This window comes from Ceratotherium simum, chromosome 35, assembly GCF_057802395.1.
Source record: "Ceratotherium simum simum isolate JZ-2026a chromosome 35, ASM5780239v1, whole genome shotgun sequence".
NCBI lineage: Eukaryota > Metazoa > Chordata > Mammalia > Perissodactyla > Rhinocerotidae > Ceratotherium > Ceratotherium simum.
The window spans coordinates 14,839,254-14,865,198 of NC_141934.1; the positions used below are offsets into that span (position 1 = coordinate 14,839,254).

Consider the following 25,945-nt stretch of genomic DNA (forward strand, 5'->3'; position numbering starts at 1 on the left):
ACTAGTTCATTTTAATTATAAATCATTAAAAGACTTCCAAGTTGTGGCCCAATATGTATACAGCTTAGAGATCATCACTCCTGTTGTCACAAGAAGAGAAAAGTCGAACAAACTGAAAACCAACAATTCTTCTTAAATCCATGAGAGAATTGAGGCCACAGGGCAAACTATCACCACAGAGATTGGAGAGAGGGGTGAATACAGAGAATTGCAGTGTAAAGGAACAGAGGCCTCTGCTGGAGGCAGGATCTGGGCAGCAAAACTAAACTGTAGTTGATGAATTTCTGGAGGCTCTGCGTGGACAATCCCAAGAGTTAAAAATTCCTGGGGGGCCCAGTGTTATGGGGGCCTCCACATTTTCATGAGTCTTCCCTCAGTATCCCCACCACATTCTCAAGTTAAAGGTCAAAGAAAAGGCCCTCACACTTCTGGCAGGGGGAGAAGAAAAGCAAGCATTTTGAAACACCCGCAGAGGCTGCTTTTCTAAAGAAAGCCTTCCCTAAGGGAAACTGTTTTACCAGAGCAACCACCTTCGCTTCTACCAGAGCATCACTGCTCTGGGGAAAGGAAACGCCCAAATCTAGTCCGTCTATGTCTCCATGTGGAGGAGGGGAAATGGCCAACTCCAGCTCCCTCGAGCATTCTCTCACCTAATGGGGAAAAAAATCTGAGAGGAACTTGTAAATGCCAAGTCCCAGGGACACGGGCTCACTAAAAGACTGAGATCTAATCATAGAACTACAGAACACTCCTCCTTTCCCTACACCTTCCCACTGCATTAATAGGGCTCCTGAATCAAAATGGGATTTCAACTGAAAGGACGTCAAGTCTCAGATCTGACTGAAGGAGAAATACCAAGAGAAACCCAAAGAGAACAGGGGAGACAAAATACACAAAAAAAACCCTGCAAAGAACAAAGGAGCCCAGAGGAATCGGTGCTTCTGACACCTGTGGTAGCGGCAAACAGTAAACATGACCTCATTCCTAGAACATCAAAGACTCACATTAAAGGCCTATTTACCTCAGTTGTTTATACTCAGTACATCATGTCCAGCTTCAATCAAAAATTACAAAGCGTACTAAAAGGCAAAAAACCTCTGTCTGAAGAGAGAGGAGGCAGCAGAACCAGACTAGGATATGACACAGATTCTGGAATTATTAGACTGGGAATTTTAAATAGGTATAATGAATATGCTAAGGGCGCCAATGGAATAAGTGTACAACATGCAAGAACTGATGGGCCGTGTAAGCGGAGAGATGGAAATGCTAAGAAGGAATCAAAAGGAAATGGTAGAAATAAAAACACTGTAACAGAAATGGAAAATGCTTCTGATAAGGTCATGACTAGACTTGACTGACTGAACAATCGGTGAGCTTGAAGAAATGTCAATAGAAACTTCTCAAACTAAAAAACAAGCTAAAAAAGACTGAAGAACATAGAAAAGAGTGTCCAGGAACTGTGGGACAATTACAACAGGTATAACATCAGGGTAAAGGGATACAAGGTAAGGAGGAAAGGAAGGAAGGAAGGAAGGAAGGGAGGGAGGGAGGGAGGAAGGGAGGAAGGAAGCAGCAGAAGAAATATTTGAAGTAATAATGGCTGAAAACTTTTATTTTACATACATCAAACCACAGATCCTTGCAACAAGAAGGATGTGCAACTATGATGTACAACTATCTACTGGGGCTTTGGGGGAAAAAAATAAATAAATAAAATTAAAAAAAAACTTATTTAAAAACAAAAACCACAGATCCAGGAGTCTCAGAGAACCCAAAGCAGGGTAAATACCAACTGATCAACACCTTTCTTTATAATATCCAAACTTCAGAAAATCAAAGACAAAGAGAAAACCTTGAAAGAAGGAAGAAGGAAAAAAAAATCTTACCTGTAGAGGAACTAGTATAAGAATTATATTAGATTTTTCTTCACGCAAGCAAGAAAAGAATGGAGTGAAATATTTAAAGTGTTGAAAGAAACAACCTCACCAACCTAGAATTCTGTTTCCATCAAATTTCTCCTTCAAAAGTGAAAAAGATAAAAACTTTCTAAGATGAATAAACACTGAATTTGTCTCCAGTAGACCTGCTTGGCAAGAAATGTTAAAAGGAGTTCTTCAGAGGAGGAAAATGATGGAGGTCAGAAACCTGGGTCTGCATAAAGAGAGGAAGAGCGTAGAGAAGGAATAAAAGAAGGTAAAATAAAATAGTGTAGAGTTTTTATTTCTTATTCTTAACTGATGTAACAGATTCATTTTGTACAAGATCATGATTACAAAAATACATTTGGTGATAACAGTTTATGGATAAGTGAAGTGTGTGAGCCCCATTTCATAAGGGATGGAAGAGAGGAACTGGGAAGACTGTTATGAGGGACCTGCACTAACCATGAAGAAACGGTGTTATTTCAAAGCGAACTGAGGTTAGTTGTAAATTTGTATTGTGAACTCAGGGAAACAATTAAAAATTTTTAAAAAGAAGTGTAATTGATATGCTAGAAGAAAAAATGGAATCAAAAAAATCCAATCAAATGGAAGAAAAAATGCTCAATGAAAAGGAAAGAAGATAAAAAATAATTTAAAAGAGTGAAAGACAAAAAAAGAAACAACAAGGGCAATGGGTAGAAAACAGTTACAAATATGGAGGATATTAACCCAATTGTATCAATAATCACTTTAAATAGGAATGGTCCAGATACAGCAGTTAAGAGACAGAGACCATCAGAATGGATTACAAAAATAAAACCAACTCTATGTTGTCTACAAGACACCCCCTTTAATTATAAAGACACAGATAGGGTAGAAGTGAAGGGACAGAACAAGATGAGCCAGGCTAACATGAATCCACAGAAAGTTGGAGTAGCCTTGTTCATTTCAGACAAAGCCGACTTCAGAACAAGGAAAATTCTCAGGGATAGAGAGAGGCATTCCATACTGTTAAAGGGGTCAAATCTCTAAGAAGACATAATAGTCCTTAACATACATGCACCTAACAACAGAACATCAAAATGTTTGAGGCAAAAACTGATAAAACTGCAAGAACTAGACAAATCCACTGTCATAGGTAATAGCCATGGAAATAGACAAACCCACTATTATAGCTCTGAACACTGCTCTTTCAGGAACTGATAGATGCAGCAGGCAGAAAATCAGTAAGGATGAACTAACAGTATCGTCAATCAACTGGACCTAATTAACATTTATAAACTACTGCCTCCAACAAAAGCAGAATATAGTCTTCTCAGGCTGACATGCCACATTCACCAGATAGACCACGTTCCGGGTTTAAAAAAAAAAAAAAAACCCACACATCAACAAACTTAAAACAATAGAAATCATACAAAGTATGTGCTCAGACCAAAAAGGACTTTGAAGTAGAAAACAAAAACAGAAAGATAGCTGGAAAATCCCAAAATATTTGGAGCTTAAACAACACATGGATCCAAAAAAAAGTCTCAAGAGGAATTTCAAATATTTTCCACTAAGTTAAAATGAATATACAACTTATCAAAACGTGTGGAATGCAGTGGAAGCAGTACTTAGAGGGAAATTTATAGTACTGAATGCATAGATAAGAAAAAAAAAAAAGATCTGAAATAATAATCCCAGCTAGAAAAAGAAGCACAATGTAAGCTGAAAGCAAACAGAAGAAAGGAAATAATAAAAATTACAGCAGGAATTAATGACACTGAAAATGGGAAATCAGTAGAGAAATCAACAAAACCAAAACTAGTTCTTTGAGAAGATCAAAATGTGGATAAACCTATGGCCAGGCTAACTAAGAAAAAAAGAGAAAAACACAAATTACTAATATCAGAAGTGAGAGAGGGGCTATGATTACTAATCCCATAGACATTAAAAGGATAAAAAAGAAATATTTGGGGGCCAGCCCAGTGGCATAGTGGTTAAGCTGGCACACTCCACTTCAGCGGCCTGGGGTTCGCGGGTTCAGATCCTGGGTATGGACCTGTGCACCTCTCATCAAGTCATGCTGAGGCGGTATCCCACGTACAAAATAGAGGAAGATTGGCATGGATGTTAGCTCAGGGACAATTTTCCTCAAGTAAAAACAGGAGAATTGGCAACAGATATTAGCTCATCTTCCTCACCAAAAAAAAGAAAAAGAAATATGTAAACAGGGGAATGACATGTCCCATGATGAGTTCTTTTGAATCTAAAGCAAATCGTGAAATGAACTAATTCAAATCTTTCCCTAACCCTTTCACATTTGGCTTTTAATTTCTATAACCAAAATATTGATGAGGATATGATTTAATGTCTAAATAATTTCCAACTAGTAGGATTTCATTATGAATAAAATGTAAAACTTTCAAGATTCAAAGGATACCAATAAGAAAGTGAAAAGAGGGGCCGGCCTGGTGGCGTAGTGGTTAAGTTCACGCACTCCTCTTTGGCAGCCCTGGGTTCACAGGTTTGGATCCCTGGCGTGGACCTACGTGCCACTTATCAGGCCATGCTGTGGCAGGCGTCCCACATATAAAGTAGAGGAAGATAGGCATGGATGTTAGCCCTGGGCTAATCTTCCTCAGCAAAAAGAGGAGGATTGGCAACAGATGTTAGCTCAGGGCTAATCTTCCTCACAAAAAAAAAAAAAAAAGGAAAGGAATGTGAAAAGACAACCCACAACATAGAGAAAAATTTGCAACTCACATATCTGATGAGTAACATATCTAGAATATACCAAGAGCTATTACAACTCAGTTATAACCCAGACAAATAACCCAATTAAAAAATAGGCCAATGAGCTGAACAGACATTTCTCCAAAGAAGATATACACAAATGGTCATTAAGCACATAAAAAGATGTCCAACATCATTAGCCAACAGAGAAATACAAATCAAAACCACAATGAGGTATCATTTCACACCCATAGGATGGCTATAATAAAAAAGACAGATGACTAGTGTTGACGAGGATGTGGAGAAACCGGAACCCACATACACTGCTGGTAGGAATGTAAAATGGTGCAGTCACTTTGGAAAACCGTCTTGCAGGTATTCAAATAGTGAAACAGAGACTTACCATATGACCCGGCAATTCCACTCCTAGGTATACACATAAAAGAAATGACAGCACACGTCCACACAAAAACTTGTACCTGAATGTTCATAGTGGCAATATTCACAATAGCCAAAAATAGAAACAATCCAAATGTCCATCAACTGAAGAATGGATACAGAAATCGTGCTACAGCCATACAACGGAATATTATTCAGCAATCAAAAGGAAATGAAGGACTAATACATGCTACAGCATGGAAGGACCTTGAAAACATGATGCTGCGTGAAGGAAGCCAGACACAGAAGATCACACCTGGGATGACTCCATTGATATGAAATGTTCAAAATAGGCAAATCCATAGAAATAGAAAGTGAATTTGTGTATGCCTGGGCCTCAGGGGTTAGGGATAAACGGACGGTCTCCTAATGAGGAAGGTATTTCTTGTAGAGGGATGATGGAAAGCTTCCAGAATCAATCATGGTGATGTTGCACAATTCTATAAATATATCAAACACACTGAATTGCACACCTTAAAGTGTGACTTGTATTATATATGAACTATATCTCAATAAAGCTGTTACAATGATTAAAAGACTATCAAAATAGACTGTATCATCAAAATAGAAAGTAACCCCCAGAAGGGAGTATAGAATCTTGTGATCTGAACTGGGGCAATGAAAACCCAGAGGAATTCTATTAGTTAATGTTCCAGGTACTAGGACATCCTGAAATATTCATGAAGATTTCCATGTTTTAATTTAAAAAAAAGGCACCTAAAGTTTAAAAAAGCATATTGACAAGTGTCAGGAAAGAATCATCATCACTCAGGGGGAGGGGAACACAGGAAAGTCATCAAATGGAGAAGAAGTGTAAGAGTTTGGGTCACATGGATCTGCACCCTGAAAACGAAAGAGGACCCACATTTACTACTGCCCCACCCCCAAAGATGACATTAAAAGTCAAACAGCCCAGTTCACAATATCTCTTTCAAAAGCACCAGTTTGTGTAAAACCAAAATATTAAGAAATACATATTTTAAAATCGTGAAGATTTGAATCTTCCAGAGTCCCAGTTTTAAAACTAAGAACTTCTCGGGGCCGGCCCAGTGGCGCAGCGGGTAAGTGTGCGTGCTCTGCTTTGGCGGCCTGGCGTTCGCAGGTTCGGATCCCAGGTGCACACCGACGCACCGCTTGTCAAGCCATGCTGTGGTGGCATCCCATATGAAGTAGAGGAAGATGGGCACGGATGTTAGCCCAGGGCCAGTCTTCCTCAGCAAAAAGGAGGAGGATTGGCATCAGATGTTAGCTCAGGGCTGATCTTCCTCACACACAAAAAAAAACCCCAAAAAACTAAGAACTTCTGAAGATTCCATTTCAGAGGCATTGGAGTGACTCTCCTCGTGGTTGGAATGGATTCCAGAAGTGACAGATGCCTTAAGGATAAAACTGAAAAGAATCCAAACAGTGTTTTTAAAAGGCTATTTGTTGACCTGAATCTAATCCTAAACTCGATATAAGATCACAGACATAAATGCGGATCAGAGCAACCTGCAGGCAATGTCACAAAGGACCATGAAAAATTCAATACTTTTGCTGTGATATTTCAGGGTATGTGTCTATTGAAATCCATCAGGCTTTAATGTACCTTCCACGAGTGATCAAAAACAAATACAAAGACATTCCAGATTTGTAAAAAAGGTGTGGACCTGTTCTTGATGCCCATCTTTGTCCCCCTTCAGTTCACACGACCATCACCAACCACAATACACTCCCCTAGGCACACGCCGCTCACCAGGGCCAAGGTGCTGAGGTGCTAGAGCCACAGAAGTCCCAGCCGCCTAGCCAGGTGACACCTCCAACCTCCGACTCCTCCAATTCTGTCCTAGGCAGGTCAGGAGGACCCCACCCCACCCCAGCCTATGGGTTCTCAGATGGGTGTCATGAGCTACTCAAGGGTTTAATGACTTGGGGGTCTAGGGTCACCAAGTACTAATCCATAAAGGAGTTACCTTCTGTGCACATTGTGATGGTATCAAGGAACATTCATGTCACTAAAAAGGAAGGATGTGCTTTCCAGAATAAAGGACAGATCATCCCACAAAACAGCATTTGCCAAGCTTCCCCTGATGTGTGTGTGTACAGAATACAGAAATCGCATTCACCCACACCTTTCTTGGGGGTTTCCTCCTCTCTAAATGGAGACGATGCAAACCCATCTCCGAGGCGCGGTGAGAACTGAACACAGGGACAGTGTTGGATCCAGTCCCGGCACAGAGCACGAGGGGAGAAGTGTCAGCTACTCGATTCTCACACACACGTCTCCTCCTGTCCCCTATGTGCTCACTGCCCTCCACAGGGAAGGCTGTCCCGGGCCAGCCTGCAGCAGAGCCTGGCCATGGGAACCAGGCCTTGGAGAGGCCCAGGTGGGGACACCAGGTCATGAGGCAGGGGCGTGGCCCTATGTCTGCCCCCGGGGGGCCATGGCTTCATCTGTACAATGCAGCTGGGTTCCATCCTGCACACCCACCTGAGCGTGGACCTACTTTATACCAAGCACATGCTGGGGGGCCACGGTGGGGAGCAAAACAGCTCCTGCCGCCCAGGAACTTCAAACCCAGGGAAAGAATAAATGACATCCTCAGATAACCGGTGATCATTGATTCTAGTACTTCTTATAGATATCCAAATATTCAAATAAAGAAGCATGGTATTTGAAAAATATTAAACAGAAATTGGAAAAAAATGAAATCATCTAGCTAAATGAGAGGGGGTGGGGGGGTGGGGAATCACTTATTTGTTGAAATTTTGGCAGGAAGCTCGTGACCTGTGAAGGCTGCTGGTTGAGTGTGCAGTAGGAGGCAGCGGAACAGAACCACTCTGTGAGGGAACCAAGCTCACTAGAGGGAAAACTCTGCTAAGAACGGGGCTGTCGTTACCAGTCCCCCAAATGACCTGATATAGAATCTGATCCTCCCCCAATATCTCCCTGAGGGGTCATTTTATTCATGGGCACCCACGCGAGCACCATGTGCTTCAAGCTCTGGAACAGCAAGGCGTCGACTGGCTGCACATCTCAGGACCCGGCCTTGGTCCTGCCACCCAGCAGGTGCCCCAGTGCCAACTAGTGAGCGAGCCTACCTTGAGCTGCCCGAAGCCCACGGTGACGGTGGCAGGAGAGGTGAAACCTTTAGTGACCGGACAGGAGATGAAGTCCACAGGAATCCTGGCTGGCCAAGAAGGAACGCCGAGTTGATCCCAGCTCTGCCTGGTCCCAGAGGACACTGGTAGCCATGGCCTGGGAGAGGTGGTGTGGGTGGGATTGGGGCTAAGGACTAGTGGGGGACATACCCTGTTTGGACTGGTATGGAGAGCAGGAAAGGGAGGCTGGGGTCTGAGGCCCTGGGCACTTCTCCAAGTGTCCTGGCCTCTAAGCAGAATAGGGTAGGGCAGAGGGCTGAAGGCAGCCCCTCCCTCACCCCTACCCCCACACATTCCAAGGGATAGGCCTTGGAATGCAAAGACGGAAATGCTGAGGGCAGAGACTTCCCCAGAAGGGAGGTGCCTCAGGACCCCAGGAAGAGCAGAACCACAGCCCCTCCCTACTAAGGAAAGAAGACCCAGGAGGCTCACCCAAGTGCAGGAACCCCATGGCTAACTGGATGCAGCCCCACAGGAAGGCCAGCAGCACAGCAGAGGCAGGCACATGGAAGGTGTAGGAGACCAGGAGAGACATGATCGCCGTGGGGCCCAGAGTCACATTCCGGGAGATGTCTAGGAAGAACTACGTGAATCACCCCATGAAGGCAGAGTGGAGGTCCTACTGTGGGGGACACAGAGCGATGAGCACCCAGGAGGCACGCGGTATGCCCATGGTGTCCCGGTGTAGACGTGGGAGCACAGGGGTCTGTGTGTCCGGCATGTACTCTGGGCACACCAGCACACACAGGCAGGGGAAATGCTCACCCTCTACTATCCATAGGGTGGACCTGCAGTGATCAGATGACCTCTTTTCTACCCAAACCCAGCTGAGGCCTAGGGTGCTACGTGTGGGAGCAGACAGACCTATGTGCTCATCTGTGAGTCTGTGTCTGAGAAAAGGTTCTTAAGGATGTGGTGAGTCACCCCACTGCCCCATCAGGCAATCCAGAACTAATGGGTGCCTGTGTGTGACAAGGGCAGTTACAGGCACGTGTGTCTGTCAAAGGCAGTCACAGCTCTATATCACAAACCAAGGCTTTTGGGGCTCCATGGGGCTGGAGCCTTGGGTGCCCCACTTGTCTGGAGGGCATACTGTGCATTTCTGCTCTGCTTCTGGGAGGGCACTCAGGTCTGGAGTAGGGTTAGGCAGTGAGGAGGGGACATGGCTGGCAGCAGGGACAGACATCTCACCTGGGGTGGAAGTCAGGCCACCTCAGCATAGGCCAGCGCCTGGGAAATGATCTTGAGCCCAACCATCTTCAGACCCTGCACAGAGAGGTCCGGCAGCCAGGCCAGGATGGGCAGCCTCCTCTGTATGGCCGCAGGGGAGCAGCAGCGGACCCAGGGCCTTCACAGAAGAGGACATGCCTGGGGTGGGCATGGGGGCAATACAGACTAGCACTCAGGGTCCAGGCTTCAGAGAACCTAGCAGTAGAGTGTGGGTCCAGGGGCATCAGGAGAGGCACAATCCGTCTCCCCCAGGGAGTCTGAGCCAGATTCCTTAAATCACACCCACCCTTGCAGGTCTGAGAGAGGAAGCCAACAACCTGTGCAGAGGGGACTTCAACAAAAGGTGGAATGTCCCCCCCTCCCCTGTCCCCTGCTCACTGCTCTCCCTGAATCCCACCTGCCCAAACCCTAGGTGCCTTCTCTCCCTCCATCACCGCTGGCACGGAAGAACATGATAAACAATTTCTCAATGAGAAGCCTAAACACTAATTAGATTGGAATCAAGGTTTCTTCACCCAGAATTTATTTGCTTTTTTTTTTTTTCCCTCCCCACGGAATTCAACGGAGAGCAGTGCAGAGAGAAGCAGGGTCCGCGGGGGACCCTGGTCTGGCTGGAGGGTGTGGGTGGGGGACTGGAGGCCCCGAGGGCCCGGAGGCACTCCAAGCGCGCACCATGAGGGGATCCCTCCACTGAGGACTGCAGCGTTGGAGGGGGTGTGCCCCAGCAAGGCCGAGGGCGGCGGGGACCCGGGTCGGGACGCGGTGGGTGGGGATCAGGGGTCCCCGGGCCGCCCCCTGCGTCGGTCGGGTCTCCCCTCACCGGCGACACAGCCCGGTCCTCAGCAGCTCGCCTTTCCCGCCGCCCGCCAACCTCCACGAACGCGCGGCGCCCCAGTTTGCGGTCTCCGAAGGCGCCACAGCCGGGTCTTCAGGAACCGCAGAGGGAGGGGGAGCGAGGGGCGGGGCCGGGCGGACAGGGGCGGGGCCTGCGCGCACGTGACCGAGGGGCGGGGCCTGGCGCGAACCTGACTTGGGGGAGCAAGTCCGGGATCAGGACCACAGCCAGATGCCGCCTTGAGCCGACCTGCTGGGCGCTGCTGTTGGCCCTGGGGCTCTGCCGGGCGCGCCCCTGGAACGTGCTGCTGCTCCTCGGTGAGTGCGCCCCCAATGACCGGCTGCCACCGGGCACTGCCCTCCAGGGCCGCCTGTTGTCGCCCCCGACAGGTGGTCACTCGCCTCTCCCCACTAACGGTCAGTGCGGCCCCCAAGGCCATTCCCTGAGCCTCTCCCCGCTCTGCTGCATCCAGACTCTTCGTGATCAGCTAGCTCCTTGGAGAGGGAGGCAGAGGAGGCCCCACCCACTGCAGGGTCTACAGAGATCGGCCCAAACATTCAGCACCGCTGCGCTGGTGCTGACCCTGCACCCCAATCCGTGCCCAGAGCAGCCAGGGCTAACCCTGCCTGCCCTCAGCTCGCTAGGCTGCGCTTTCCAGAGCTCAGGGATCCACAGATCCCAGAGGGGGTGCCAGGAGAGGGTCTGATGCCCAACTCCCCAGAGACCAGCCAGGGTGCCCTGGGCCTCTCATCTCCTCCCTAGCGATTTTTCAGATCCCAGAGCGCTGTGGTTCAGCTCTGTTCCCCTGGCTGAAGGGCACAGTCCCCACCACACACCTGCCCTCTGCCTCAACCCCATCCCCTCCCAGAAACCCCAGGTTCCTCCGATGCCCTGCTGTTCACCAGACTTCCAGGGCCAGGCTGTCACAAGGCAACACGATTCGTTCCTCTTTTGAGGTCTGGCCCGCTGCCAGGTTGACTCTTTCTGACTAACTTTGTGGTCTTGGGTCAGGCCCTTTAGCTGTAACATAAACAGCTCTTCACTGAGGAGCTCCCGTCAACTCCCCCTCTCCCAGAAACAGGGGCAGAGAATCTGCACGTGGATCCACATCCTGCCAGGACTGGGCTTAGTGCTGGAACCTTCCAGGGCGATGGTTCCCTTGGGTTAGGTCATTTCTTAGCCAGCTAGGGCTGCTATAACAAATCCCATACACTGGGGGGCTTCAACAAGACACGTTTATTTCTCACAGTTCTGGAGACTGGAAGCCCAAGATCACAGTGCCAGAACTGTCAGTTCCCGGTAAGGATTCTCTTCCTGGCTTCCAGATGGCCACCCTCTCACTGTGTCCTCACATGGTGCAGAAAGAGAGCTCTCCCTCTTCCTCTTCTTCTTCTTCTTCTTTTTTTTTTTTTTGTGAGGAAGATCGGCCCTAAGCTAACATCCATGCCAATCCTCCTCTTTTTGCTGAGGAAGATTGGCCCTGGGCTAACATCCATGCTCATCTTCCTCCACTTTATATGGGATGCCACCACAGCATGGCTTGACAAGTGGTGCGTCGGTGCGCGCCCGGGATCCGACCCTGCGAACCCTGGGCCGCCAAAGCAGAGCGCGCGCACTTAACCACTTGCGCCACCGGGCTGGCCCCCCTTCCTCTTCTTATAGGGCCACAATCCTATTGAATTAGGGCCCCACACTTATGACCTCATTTAGCCTTAGTTAAAGACCTTATCTCCAGATAGAGTCACATTGGGGGTTAGGGCTCCCACTCATGAATGTGGTGGGGCACAGTTCTGTCCATGGCAGGTCCACAGCCAAGTGTTGAGACCCTCCGAGCAGGTCTGGAGAAGGGCAGCTTTTCCTCCTGGCCGGTGGGCAGGATGCACATCAAACGGGTGTCACCCCAGCACCTCTGTCTGCTCAGCTGCCATCAGCTCCTGCCCCAGTGGGTCCTGCAGGATGGAGGATGACAGTCCAACAGGAGGGTGACCATCCACCTCTGTTCAAGAACCTCCTCCCCGCCTCAGTTGCCTTAGAGGGAGTTGGGACAGGTGCTGGCCCTGGGGGTTCCCACTGGCTTCTTCCAAGTGCCCCTGACCTCCTCCATCCACGGCAGACAGAAGAAGCTTGGCATGATTGTAGGAGCCGGGTGACCCAGTCCCTGGTCCCCACTGCCCAGCAGTGTGGCCTTGGGTGCTGCCCCTCACCTCTCTGGGCCTCACTTGCTTTCCTGTAGGGTGAGGGGGTTGAGCCAGACAATCTTCAAGGGCTCTTTAGGTTTGGGGATGGGCCCTGTGCATCAGTGAGAGGCAGTAGGTGGGATGCACACACACTCTCACAGATCCTCGGACGTGCCCTGGGCGTGGCTCTCCTGGCCTCTGCCTCTTGCTGTGCCTGTAGAGCCCAAGACTGCCCAGGAGTCTGCTGCGGTCATGCGTTCAGCCACCGCCTGCTAATGTGCCTACTCGAGTATCATGCCTGCTTGAGAATCATGCCCCCCGGGTATCATGCCTGCCTGGGGACCCCACACAGCCACATTTCAAGTGCCCGATAAGTGCCCTGTTTCCAACACAGAACATTTTCATCCTGACAGACTGCTCTCTTGGGCAGCAGCTCTGAGTCTGGCCCAGGGTGTGTTCACTGAACTCATCTAACCCAAAGTGTGTCCATTACAAGTGGAATTTCAGGTTTATCACATCAGAGGCTAGAGCTATGATGATCCGGTGGAAATGGGGAAGTGAGGAGTTAAAGGAGGATCCTCTCTCTCGTTCAGAGGTTTACAACTGCGATCAATGTCTCAGTGAAGTGCTCTGACCCCACGGAGCCCAGGGAAGGTCTGAGACCCAGAGCAAAGAGCAGGGTGATGCTGTGTGAGCCAGCGTGGCCTCAACTGGAGTAGGAGGAAGGGTTAGCCCCTCTCTTTAATAACTTTCTTGTTCATGTTTGTGTCTCTAAAGATTGGATTGTCAGCAGAAGATATGACTCGGGCAGCGAGGATGAAGACTCTCCAGGTAGGACCATCACTCAGGTTGGATCCAGTGGGAGGGGGTTCCCGGAGCAGTCGGCTTACACCTGCTGCTGTGGACTGAGGAAGGGGTATGGAGTCAGAAAGAAAAGGAAATATGGAGGCTTGTTTTGTTTTTTCCATATTTTAACAACTTAATAGTAAGAGGTATCATGACTATGTGCTTTGATTGTTTCTGTGTTTGTAATCGTCTTTTCCTGCTTTCTTATTGAAGATAATCATTTCCAGAAGACCAGTTCTTGCTGCCTTTGCTTCCACCAAACATCAGGCCTTTGGTCTGACCAGTTAGCACCTCTCGGGAACTTGCACGAGTTACCGGGATGGGTTTTGGTTGGACTCACGATGCAGGCTGTCTGCTGGAACACAGCTCTCTCACACGCACTTGAACCTGGAGACGGAGCTCTCCATGGGTGTCAGGTGGTGAGAAGTCACCCCCTCCCTCTGCCCTCTCAGCTCTGGTAGCGGCACCTCCATGTTCTGTCCTCAGGTTACTCCTGCTGTAAAGGGCCCTCCCAGGGCTAAATGAGGTAAAGAATTTTTCCTCTGGGTTTTATGCACATGTTCCTGGATCTTCTGCAGAAATGAAGGGAAGCACATCCTGGGGCACATTCCCAGCCTCCACTCCTCACCCAAATCCCAAACCCTGGACTAGGAATAAAACCCGCACTTGCCTCCCTGTGAGAGAGGCCCATGTCCAGCTCCCTCGACACCCTCCATGGCCGGCAGGAACCCTAGAGGACGGTGGGAGGGGCTGGGGCTGGCTTCATACACGGGCTCTCACAGCCCCACTGACCTGGTCTCCTGGGATTGACCAGACCCGGGACAGAGCCTCTGGGCAGCGGGGCCTGGGGGTCCCTGCTCCTCTCAGAACCCACCGCTCCAGCCAGACAGTGCTGTCCCTGCTCCCCACAGCCCAGCCATGCCCCACCCTGTGACTGGTCCTCAGGCCAGCCCAGGGCCCTCCCTCCCGGTCCTTCCAGGACTCACTGCAAACCGTGGCAGGTAGCGTGTATTTATGTGACCACACCTGCTGCAGAATCCCTGTCACCTCATGTTCAGACTAAGGGAAATTGGACAAGTTACTTTACCTCTAGTCTTGGGTTCACCCTCTCTAATGGTTCAGGGAACTTATGGGGTTGATTTAAGGTTAAAATGTGTCCCAAGGAAGATCATCTCAGGCACAGAACAGACACTGGGTGTGTGGCGTTGGTTGTCACTCTCTCCCACAGGGTCCAGAGCCAGCCCAGGTCAATAACAGTTCCTCCCGACACGCGGAGGGATCAGTCGATTGACTGGAGTGGCTGGTAATTTATCTTTATCTTTACTCCCATGTCCCCGTACTGGAGAACAGTGTGGTTGGTGGAGGCTGACCAGGAGAAAGGGAATGGACAGTAATTAGGAGGGAAGAGGAGGGGAGGCAGTGAGGGAGAGGAGCAGGGGGGAAGGCAACGTCATGCACAGAGAGTCATGGTGACAGTGACTGCATTCTTGGAGGAACAGGGTGACACAGGCACTCATCCCTGGTCACATTCAGAGCATCTGAGGGCTGGAAAAGTGCAGTGGAGATCAGAGACCTGCTCCCTCATCACAGGCAAAACAGTGGAGGCCGGGGGAGGCATGTAGAAACAAGGACAGAAGGGTCCTGAGGTCAGGCATTATCCTGCCAGGAGCAGCAGGGCCCGGAGTCCTCACCTCGGCTCTGACTCTCCCCTCTCCTCTCCTCTCCCATGGCCACCCCAGCATCGCTGCTGCCCTTGTGCACTCGAAGACTACTGCGTGGATTTTGAAGACTCCGACAGAGGGAGCAGCGATGTACATGTAATTTATCTCCTCGTTCACCTCTTTTTCATTTTCTCTCTTTCTTATTCATAAACTCCTCTTTGTAGCTCCTCCCCATCTCCTCTTTCCCTCTTATCATAGTTCTCATCCTGAAGGACCTGGCCTCATCCAGACACTTGAGGTCTTTGGATCCTCAAGGTCTATAAATCTCTCTGCAGCCCTCCTCACCCACTTTGTTAGTGTCGCCTGGGCTCTGACCCCAGTCTGCACCATTGAACTGTGTTGAGCAACCCTGAATGGCCCAGACAGGGAACTGGGCAGGGAGTCAGAGGAGCTGGGCCCACCCTGCTGGCTGTGCAGTCTGGCTCTGCCCAGGGCACCCCCACACAGGTGCTTTCCTGCCCTGGGGGCTCTGGACATGCACGATTGTTCTCTTCCTCCAGCTGTCAAGATGGAGGAAGAAACCCTCCAGTCGTGGAGTCAAGCGAAGGAGCAGAGGGAGCACTGTGGGGTGAAGAAGAACAGGAAGGGGGAATGTGAATGTGGAGGGTTAGGATGACAAGGGCAAGACAGAAAGCACACGTGTGCTCCACCGCTTCCCTCACTTCCTCGTTGGCACTTCAGGAAAACCAGCATCGAAACCGGGGTGGCTGCTACCGCGTGTGACCACACAAGTGGAGACAAGAGGATGGTAAAAATCTGGGCAGGCAAGTGAAGGATGCCCTGAGCACGTCTTCCCAGGGACCGGTACCCAATCCACAGGAGCCCCCAGGTTGCTGGGCTAGGTCCTCCAGCAGCTGCTCTAGTTTGCAGGGGAGGGCCGCAGGGCCACCGCATGCACCACTCCAGGGGGCGCTGTTCCCACTGTGTCCTGTGTGAAGAGCGCGCTGGAGTTGTCCTCATCTCACTCTGCAGGACCCAGCCCTGCCCCCCAACCTCCTAAAGTCGACAGGGAGCATCGCCAGTTAACCACTAGGTGTGCTGAGACACTGGGGGTGGGCCTGACCTCCCCCACCTCACGCCTCCTGGGAAAAGAATGAAGACGACACAGGCACCTCAAGTGCCCACGCGGCAGGACAGCTCACCCGGGCCAGCTCCGCATCCCTGCGCGCCCTTAGTAGTCACAGCCTCAAGCAGGGGACCCTGCAGGTTCCTAACTCAGCTGGGAGCTGCCCAACCCCTGTGGGCCCCTCAGCCTCTGTGAAGCCTGTGGAGGGCCTGGGTCCCCTCACGGCACCATCTCTCAGGCTGAGCTTCTAGAGACTTTTCATATACATGTAAAAATCGAACACCACACAAAAACAGAAGGAAATTCAATGCAATGCTAACTTAGCGTGAGTTAAAGGGGCAAGGTTACAAGTTACTATGTCCTTATTATTCCAATATGATAATTAAATAATGAACATATATCTGGTTTTATTACACTCTGAAAAGAAGTGTCTTCTGTAAGCTTCTCATGTTGGAATATAATAAAGCTATAAAATTTATACTTTTATTATAACAGCGTGATGATTTTTTTCAAGTTGAAAATCACAGGCAAGTTTGGCTGGGGTGTTAGAAAGAAAAGGGATTCTTAGAGGAAAAGGGAGGAGCTCCAGGTCTGTCCATGTTCACTGTGCAGGTCTCATGATGGGTCGTAGTGGGTGTGGGTAGAGGGGCAGGGTCCCCATGCCCCCCCTGGTCCTCAGACCTCCTGCTCCTCACAGGGCCCAGGGAGTGGGACTCGGCCTTTTCCTCCTGGAATCCCAGAGCCGCCCCTCTCCTCTGCATCACCTTCACTGTCCAGGGGACCACTCACTTGAAGGCTGCCCGGCCAAATGCCCAGGTGCAATCGCTCCTGTGGGACATTTACAGACACTCTCTGCTAACGGACAACACTCTCAGCAAGAACAATGAACAGGCCCCGGTGCCCTGTAGATCTGACCCCTGGGATCTCAGGCCCCAAGGTCACTTCCAAGGCCAAGGAGCCTTCTGGGTCCCACATATCCCCCCAGGGAGACCTCCTCCCTCCATCTCTGCCCCTCCCCAGGGATTCCAGCACCTGTGGGTGTGTTGCACATTCTGGTTTGACACAGTGAAGGCCGTGACGTGCAGGTGCCAGCCTGGGCCTCAGAGGACCTGGACTTCACCGTGTCTGGGAGCTTAAAGGAGACACGAAGCCAAGGAGCAAGGGCCACCTCCCTGCTCCTCCTCTCCCATGTCAGCGCATTAGTGCAGCGACCATGTGGGGGGATTGTGGAGAGTCAGCCTGCGTTGAGAGATGGGTTTTATACTGAAAGCTGGAGGGTTTACATTAAAGAAGATTTACCTCCCGTTAGATTTATTTTGAAAACATTTTTATGTAAAATGAAACACAAATACACACAAGCCCCCTAAACAAAGGCAGCGCTCAGTGAATTACTTTGGGCGCTACACTCTGGGGAGCAGTGGTTTTCACTGTGAAAGTCCAAATGCTTCTGAGAAGCTTCTCTCAGCTCCTTGCCCTGCCCCCGCACTTCCACAGCAAATCCCAAAGGGCCTCCTTGGATCCTCCCAGCTCTCTGGCTCAATGCACCACCTTCTGAGGGTGCTGCCCCTCTAATTTTGAGCTCACTGTGTGTAATCGTGGTTATTAGTAACTTCAGGTTTCCAATCATCATCTCTATCTAATTCCAGTACATTTTCATCATCCAAAAAGAAACATATGTTTTTAAATTTCTCCTGTGCATATACCTAGAAGTAGAATTTCAGGGCCATACGGTAACTCTGTGTTTAACTTTTTGAGGAACTGCCAAATTATCCTCTTGTTATATTCCTATTTTCAGTCAATCTCATTCTCTCCACTCCTCTCCCCCAGCTCTGGCTCTTTCTGTCTCTCTGGATTTACCGGTTTTGGACATTTCATACACATAGAACCAGATGATGTGTTGCCTTTTCTGTCTGCTTTTTTCTCAGTAAGAAATGTAGTCAAGGTTCCTCCATGTTGTAACATGCATTGGTACTTCCCCCTTTTTATGGCTAAATCACATCCGTTGTATGGATATAACACATTTTGTTTTTCCATTCATCCATTGATGGACAGTTGGGTTGTTTCCACTTTTGGGCTATTATGAAAAGTGCTGCTGTAAATACTCATGTACAAGTTTTTGTGTGAACATATGTTTTTTAATTTCTCCTGTGCATATACCTAGAAGTAGAATTTCAGGGCCATACGGTAACTCTGTGTTTAACTTTTTGAGGAACTGCCAAATTATCCTCTTGTTATATTTGTACCAGCAAATGTACGAAGATTTCAATTTCTCCGCATCATTGCCAACACCTATTTTTTTTTTAAAAAAAACCTTATATCCATACAAGGTGGTGTGATGTGATATCTTACTGTGGTTCTGATTTGCATTTCCCTAATGACAAATGATTTTGAACATGTTTTCATGTGCTTATTGGCAATTTGTGTCTCTTCTTTGGAGCAGTATCTATGCAAATCCTTTTTTCATTTTTAAAATTTGGTTATTTGACATTTTATTGTTGAGTGGCCAATGCTCTTTATATATTATGGATAATGGACCTTATCAGAGCTATGATTTACAAATAGTCTCTTCCATTCTGTAGGTTGTATTATACCTTTCTTGATGGTGCTCTTTGATTTTAATTTTGATAAAGTCCTACTTACTTTTCCTTTTGTTGCTTGTGCTTTGGTATCATATTTACGAATTCATAGTCAAAGGCAGATCATGAAGATTTATCCCCTTTTTTCTTCAGAGATTTGTATAGTTTACCTCATATTTAAGTCATTGATCTATTTTTGATTTAAAGTCTATTTTGCCTGAAATTATATAGCTACTCCTGCTCTCTTTTGGTTACTATTTGCATGGAATATCTCTTTCCATCCTTTCATTTTCACCTGTTTGTGTATTTGGATCTCAAGTGAGTCTCTTGTAGACAGCATGGAGTTGGATCTTGTGTTTTATTCATTCTGCCCATCCAGGAGATGTCTTCTGTAAGCCTCATGGTAACCACAAAGCAAAAACCTAGAATAGATACACAAAACAGCAAAAGGAAATAGCCCATACCACCACAGAAAATCACCAATTTACAGAGGTAGGCAGAAACAGAGGGAAAAAGAAAGAATGGAAATACAAAACAACCAGAAAACAATTACAGGCATACCTTGGAAATATTCTAGGTTTGGTTCCATACCACCGCAATAAAACAAATATCACAATAAAGTGAGTCACCCAAATTTTTTGGTTTCTCAGTGCATATAAAAGTTATATTTATACTATACTGTAGTCTAGTAAGTGTACAATAGCATTATGTCTAAAAATATATATACATACCTTAATTAAAAAATACTTTATTACTGAAAAATGCTAACCATCATCTGAGCCTTAATGAGTTGGAATCTTTTTCTTGGTGGAGGGTCTTGTAAAAAACGCAATATCAGTGAAGCACAATAAAGTGAAGTGCAATAAAACGAAGTGTGCCTGCAATAAGTAGGCATTAGTAAGTCCTCGCATATCACAGTAACTCTAAATGTAAAAGGATTGAATTTACCAATGCAAAGGTACAGAGTGGATGGCAGGTAAAAAAACCAGGACACAACCATATGCTGCCTACAAGACACTCACTTCAGCTTTAAGGACACACACAGGCTCAAACCGAAGGGATGGAGAAAGATATTCCATGTAATTGGAAACCAAATGAAAGTAGGGGTAGCTGTGCTTATATCAGATGAAATAGACTTTAATCCGATAAGAATACATACTACACTTGATCTTAGCCAAAAGGCTGAGAAGCGATAGACAAAATAAACTATAAGCTAAAAATGCTAACAAGAGACAAAGATGGTCATTATATAATGATGAAGGGGTCAATTTATCAAGAATATACAACAACTGTAAATACATACACACTCAACATTGGAGAACCTAAATACCTTTAGCAAATACTAGCAGATCTGAAGCGAGAAATAGACAATAAAATAATAGTAGGGGACTTCAATACCCCACTTTCAGCAAATGATAGATCATCCAGACAGAAATTCAATAAGGAAACACTGCACTTGAACCATACATTAGACCAAGTGGACCTAACAGAAATTTCTAGAACATTTCATTCAAAGGAATAGAATACATATTCCTCTCAGGTACACACGGAATATTCTCCAGGATAGACTATATGATAGACAACAAGACAAGTCTTAGCAAATTTAAGAAGACTGAAATCATACCACATATCTACATATCTTTTCTGACCACAATGGTATGAAACTAGAAATCCATAACAAGAGGACAGCTGGAAAATTTGTGAATATGTAGAAGTTAAACAACACACTCTTAAACAACCAATGGATTAAAGAAGAAATTAAAAGTAAAATAAAAAAATATCTTGAAACAAATGAAAATGAAACACAGCATACCAAAACTTATGGGATGCAGCAAAAGCCGTACTAAGAGGGAAGTTTACAGCAACACAGGCCTACCTCAAAAAACAAGAAAAATCTCAAACAATCTTACTCTACACCTAAAAGAACTAGAAAAAGAAGAACAAACAAAGCCAAAAGTCAGTAGAAGGAAGGAAGTAATTCAAATCAGAGTAGAAATAAGTGAAATAGAGACTAAAAAAACAATAGAAAGGATCAATGAAACTAAGAGCAGGTTCTTTGAGAAGATAAATAAAATTGACAAACCCTTAGCCAGACTGAGAAAAAAAGAGAGAAGACTCAAATAAATAAAATCAGAAATGAAAGAGGAGAAATTACAATGGATACTAGAGAAAAACAAAAGATTATAAAAGAATACTTTGAAAAGCTATGTGCTAACAAATTGGATAACCTAGAAAAGATAGATAAATTCTTAGACTCATACAACCTCCCAAAACTGAGTCAAGAAGAAATAGAAAATCTGAATAGATCTATCACAAGTAAAGAGATTGAAACAGTAATTAAAACCTCCCAGGGGCCAGCTCCACGGCTTAGCGGTTAAGTGTGCGCGCTCCGATGCTGGTGGCCCGGGTTCGGATCCCGGGCACGCCCCAAGGCACCACTTCTCCGTCCAACCCGAGGCCGAGTCCCACGTACAGCAACTAGAAGGATGCGAACCTATGACATACAACTATCTACTGGGGCTTTGGGGGGAAAAAAATGAATAAATAAAATCTTTAAAAAAAAAAAAAAAAAAAAAAACCTCCCAAAAAACAAAAGTCCAGGACCAGACATCTTCTCTGGTGAATTCTACCAAATATTCAAAGAAGATTTAACACCTATCCTTCCCAAACTCTTCTGAAAAATTGAAGAGGATGAGACATTTCATAATTCATTTTACAAGGTCAACATTACCCTGATAACAAAACCAGACAAGGACAACACAAAAAAGGAAAATTACAGGCCAATATCACTGATGAAAATAGGCGCAAAAATCCTCAACAAAATATCAGCAAATTGAATACAACAATACTTTAAAATGATCATACACCATGATCAAGTGGGATTTATTCCAGGGATGGTTCACCATCCACAAATCAATCAATGTAATACACACCACATTAACAAAATGAAGAATAAAAATCACATGATCATCTCAATAGATATAGAAAAAGCATTTAAAAAATCCAACATCCATTTATGATAAAAATTCTCAATAAAATGTGTATAGAAGGAAAGTACCTCAACATAATAAAGGCCATATATGACAAACCCACAGCCAATATCATCTTCAATGGTGAAAAACTGAAAGCTATTCCTCCAAGAACAGGAACAAGACAAGGATGCCCACTCTCACTACTCTTATTCAACATATACTAGAAGTTTTAGCCAGAGCAATTAGGCAAGAAAAAGAAATAAAAGGGAACGAAATTGGAAAGGAAGAAGTAAAACTGTCACTATTTGTGGATGACATGATTCTATATATAGAAAATCCTAAAGAATACACCAAAAAAACTATTAGAAATAATCAACAAATACAGTAAAGTTTCAGAGTACAAAATAAACATAGAAAAATCAGCTGCATTTCTATACACTAACAACGAATTAGCAGAAAGAGAAATCAAGAATACAATCTGATTCACAATTGCAACAAAAAGAATAAAATACCTAGGAATAAATTTAACCAAGGAGATGAACGACCTATACACTGAAAACTATAAGACATTATTGAAAGAAATCAAAGAAGACATAAAGAAAAGGAAAGATAGTCCATGCTCATGGATTAGAAGAATAAACATAGTTAAAATGTCCATATTACCCAACGAAATCTACAGATTCAATGCAATCCCAATCAGAATCCCAATGATATTCTTCATGGAAACAGAATAAAGAATCCTAAAATTTATATGGAACAACAAAAGATCCCAAATAGCCAAAGCAACCCTGAGAAAAAAGAACACAGCTGGAGGTATCACACTTCCAAAATATACTACAAAGCTATAGTAATCAAAACAGCATGGTATTGGAGGAAAAACAGACACACAGATCAATGGAAGAGAACTGAGAGCCCACAAATAAAACCACACATCTATGGACAGCTAATCTTTGACAATGGAGCCAAGAACATACAATGGAGAAAAGAAAGTCTCTTCAATAAATGGTGTTGGGAAAACTGGACAGCCACATGCAAAAGAATGAAAGTAGACCATTACCTTTACACCATACATAAAAATTAACTCAAAATGAATTAAAGACTTGAATGTAAGACCCGAAACCATAACACACCTAGAAGAAAACATAGGCAGTACACTCTTTGACATCAGTTTTAGCAGTATCTTTTGAATACCTTGTCTACTCAGGTAAGGGAAACAAAATAAAAAATAAACAAATGGGACTACATCAGACTAAAAAGCTTCTGTATGGCAAAGGAAACCATCAACAAAATGAAAAGACAACCCACCAACTGGGAGAAAATATTTGCAAATCATATATCCAATAAGCGGTTACTTTCCAAAATACAAAAAGAACTCATACAACTCAACAACAGCAAAAAGAACAACCCAATAAAAAATGGGCAGAGGATACGAACAGACATTTTTCCAAAGAAGATATACGATGACCAACAGGCACATGAAAAGATGTTCAACATCACTAATCATCAAGGAAATGCAAAGCAACACTACAATGAGATATCACCTCACACCCGTCTGAACAGCTATAATTAACAAGACAAGAAATAACAAGTGTTGGAGAGGACATGGAGAAAAGAGAACCCTCATACACTGCTGGTGGGAATGCAAACTGGTGCAGCCACTTTGGAAAACAGTATAGAGATTTCTCAAAAAATTAAAAATAGAAATACCATATGATCCAGCTATTCCAATACTGGGTATTTGTCCAAAGAACATGAAATCAACAATTCAAAAAGATTTATGCACCCCTATGTTCACTGCAGCATTATTCACATTAGCCAAGACACAGAAGCAACCCAAGTACCCATCAACTAATGAATGGATAAAGAAGATACGGTATATGTATACAGTGGAATACTACTCAGCCATAAAAAAAGATGGAATTGTACCATTTGCAACAACATGGATGGACCTTGAGTATATTATGCTAAGCGAAATAAATCAGACAGAGAAAGACAAATACCATATGATTTCACTCATATGTGGAAGATAAACATAGATAAGGAGAACAGATTGGTGGTTACCAGAGGGGAAGGGAGTGGGCGGAGGGTAAAAGGGGTAAAGGGGCACATATGTATGGTGATGGATTAAAATCTAGACTATTGATGGTGAACACGATGCAGTCTATGCAGAAACTGAAATATAATAATGTACACCTGAAATTTACACAATGTTATAAACCAATAAGACCTCAATAACATAATTTTAAAAAAAGAAGTTGTTGATCTGACTGTCGTCACAGAAGGAGAGAGTGAGGTGCATGTGGCTCCTGACATCCCACAGACAAGGGCTCCCACCACCAAACTCCAGCAGATCTGGGTTCATGGCCACTGGGTGGAGCAGTGGGTTGCTAACAGTGACACAGCAGTCACAGGCAGTCACCGCCAGCAGAAACATTCAGTACCTGCACAGATAGTGAAGGAAAAGAACTGGGCAGCACATTGGCCATAGGAGATGATTGTCTTACCCGTTGGCAGTGTGGCCAGGCTCTGAGGGTGATGACTGAGGGGTAGCAGGCATCTAGCAGGGAGAGGTGGCTCAGGAAGAAGTACATTGGGGCGTGGAGTTGGACATCCACTTGGATCAGAATGATCACCCCCACATTCCCCAGAAGGGTGACTAGATGGAAACTCAGAAACACCAGGAACAGGGGAATCTCCAATTTGGGGTAGTCAGTAAAGCCCATGAGAATGAACTCGGTTACTGTGGTGAGATTATTCTTGGACATAGATTCATTGTGGACTATTGATCTGAGGATGAAAATGAAGTTAAAAAAAATCCCAGAATTGAAGGACAGATTCTTTCTCTCTATGGTAGAAGTTAGGTTTATATTTCTGGGCCAATTTATAGAGCTTGTTTTTGAGAAATCTTGTACCTGGCTGGTTCTCCTTGGGCATCTGTGTTCCTCTCCTGTATTTTTTTGGAGCTGAGACGTGAGCTAGTGTTTCTGATTCAAATAAATTCTATTTATATTTGGAAATCTCTGTGAAGATAAGAGACACACAGACTCTCAGATTTGGAAAGAGTCTATCAGCATCTGTTCCAATCCCCACTGGATGCTGCAGTCTCCTCTACTGCATTCCCTCCACTGGTCACCGGCTGTATGAGCCTCCGTCTGTGGACAGTTCCACCTGTTAGTTTTCTTTTGGATCTGGATTCTCTCTCTCTTTATCTTCCGCACATTGGCCTTAGTTTTACCTCTTCCAGACACAACAGTTTTAATGCCTTCTTCTCGTGAAAGCTTTTCAGAAGTTGGAAGATGATCAATCTGCTTTTTAAGTTGACTGTTCCTTCACATTACCCATTGATATATTTTTTCTTATTATGTAATTATTCAGCACATGGTCAAAATATTGCTCAGTCAGATGTTATTAGAAGAGGTTGTTTAGGGTACAAACTTGTAACTAGTAGATATAAATTTTGGAGAGCTGATGCACAGCGCAGTGATTACAGTCGACCATACTGTATTATAAACTTCAAAGTTCCCAAGAGACTAGTTCTTAATTATTCTCAACCCAAAGAAGACATGATAATTATGGGATGTGATGGAGGTGTTAGCTAATGCTATAGTGGTAATCATATTGCAATATATAAATGTATCAAACCAACATGTTGTACACCTTAAACTTAAACAATGTTATATGTCAATTATATCTCAGTAATAATAAAAGAAGATAACTAAAAAAACCCAAAAACCCACACAACATACCAAAACCTATGGGATGCCGTAAAAATAGTTCAGAGAGGGAAATTTATGGCAATAAATGCATATATTAGGAAAATAGAAAGATCTCAAATCAACAGCCTAACTTTATATCTCAAAAAACTAGAAAAGGAACAAACTAAGCCCAAAGTTAGCAGAAGGAAGGAAATGACAAAGATCAGAGCAGAAATAAATGAAATAGAGACCAGAAAAACAATAGAAAAGATCATGAAACTAAGAGCAGGTTTTTCAAAAAGATAAACAAAATTGAAAATCCTTTAGCTAGACTAAACAAGAAAAAAGAGAGAAGACTAGAAAAATAAAATCAGAAATGAAAGATGAGACATTACAAATGATAGTCCAGAAATACATGGGATCATATGAGAGGACTGTGAACAATTATATGCCAACAAATTGGATAACCTAGAAGAAATGAATCAATACCTGGAAACACACAAACAGTCAAGGCTGAATCAAAAGAAACAGACAATCTGAAACGACCTCAATACTCTACAAACTAATACTCAACTGTAAGGAAGAACGTGATCGTCCCCATTCGTATTGTT

The 25,945-nt window shown here is 45.3% G+C and overlaps 1 protein-coding gene, 1 long non-coding RNA gene and 1 pseudogene across 12 annotated transcripts in view; 1 reads left to right on the forward strand and 2 right to left on the reverse strand.

Annotated features, from left to right (window-relative positions):
* Positions 1 to 10,372, reverse strand: part of LOC147912457 (uncharacterized) — a 30,557-nt gene extending 20,185 nt beyond the window's left edge. For 2 of the 6 annotated variants that reach the window (XR_015549966.1, XM_087424092.1), the window contains exons 1-4: positions 10,267 to 10,372; positions 9,408 to 9,584; positions 8,649 to 8,838; positions 8,157 to 8,313 (exon numbers count right to left, since the gene is read on the reverse strand). Coding sequence is in view for 1 of the 6 variants with exons in the window: in XM_087424092.1 (XP_087280218.1) it covers positions 8,157 to 8,313; positions 8,649 to 8,751 (260 nt within the window). In the remaining 5 variants the exon portion in view is untranslated. The remainder of the gene's footprint in view (positions 1 to 8,156; positions 8,314 to 8,648; positions 8,839 to 9,407; positions 9,585 to 10,266) is intronic. The other 4 variants (XR_015549967.1, XR_015549969.1, XR_015549968.1 and 1 more) reach the window with 4 other exon arrangements.
* Positions 10,373 to 10,464: 92 nt separating this feature from the next.
* Positions 10,465 to 16,577, forward strand: LOC147912458 (uncharacterized). Of its 6 annotated transcripts, XR_015549975.1 has the most exons (6): positions 10,477 to 10,598; positions 11,531 to 11,580; positions 13,236 to 13,289; positions 13,518 to 14,607; positions 15,044 to 15,121; positions 15,526 to 16,577. It is a non-coding gene; the product is annotated as an uncharacterized LOC147912458 (long non-coding RNA). The 6 variants fall into 6 exon arrangements; XR_015549974.1 differs by lacking the exon at positions 11,531 to 11,580 and having other exon boundaries at positions 10,465 to 10,598; positions 13,236 to 14,607; positions 15,526 to 15,789; positions 15,998 to 16,577; XR_015549976.1 differs by lacking the exon at positions 11,531 to 11,580 and having other exon boundaries at positions 10,465 to 10,598; positions 13,236 to 13,830; positions 14,533 to 14,607.
* Positions 16,578 to 19,681: 3,104 nt separating this feature from the next.
* On the reverse strand, positions 19,682 to 19,861 carry LOC147912459 (U2 spliceosomal RNA; annotated as a pseudogene).
* Positions 19,862 to 25,945: the final 6,084 nt, after the last annotated feature.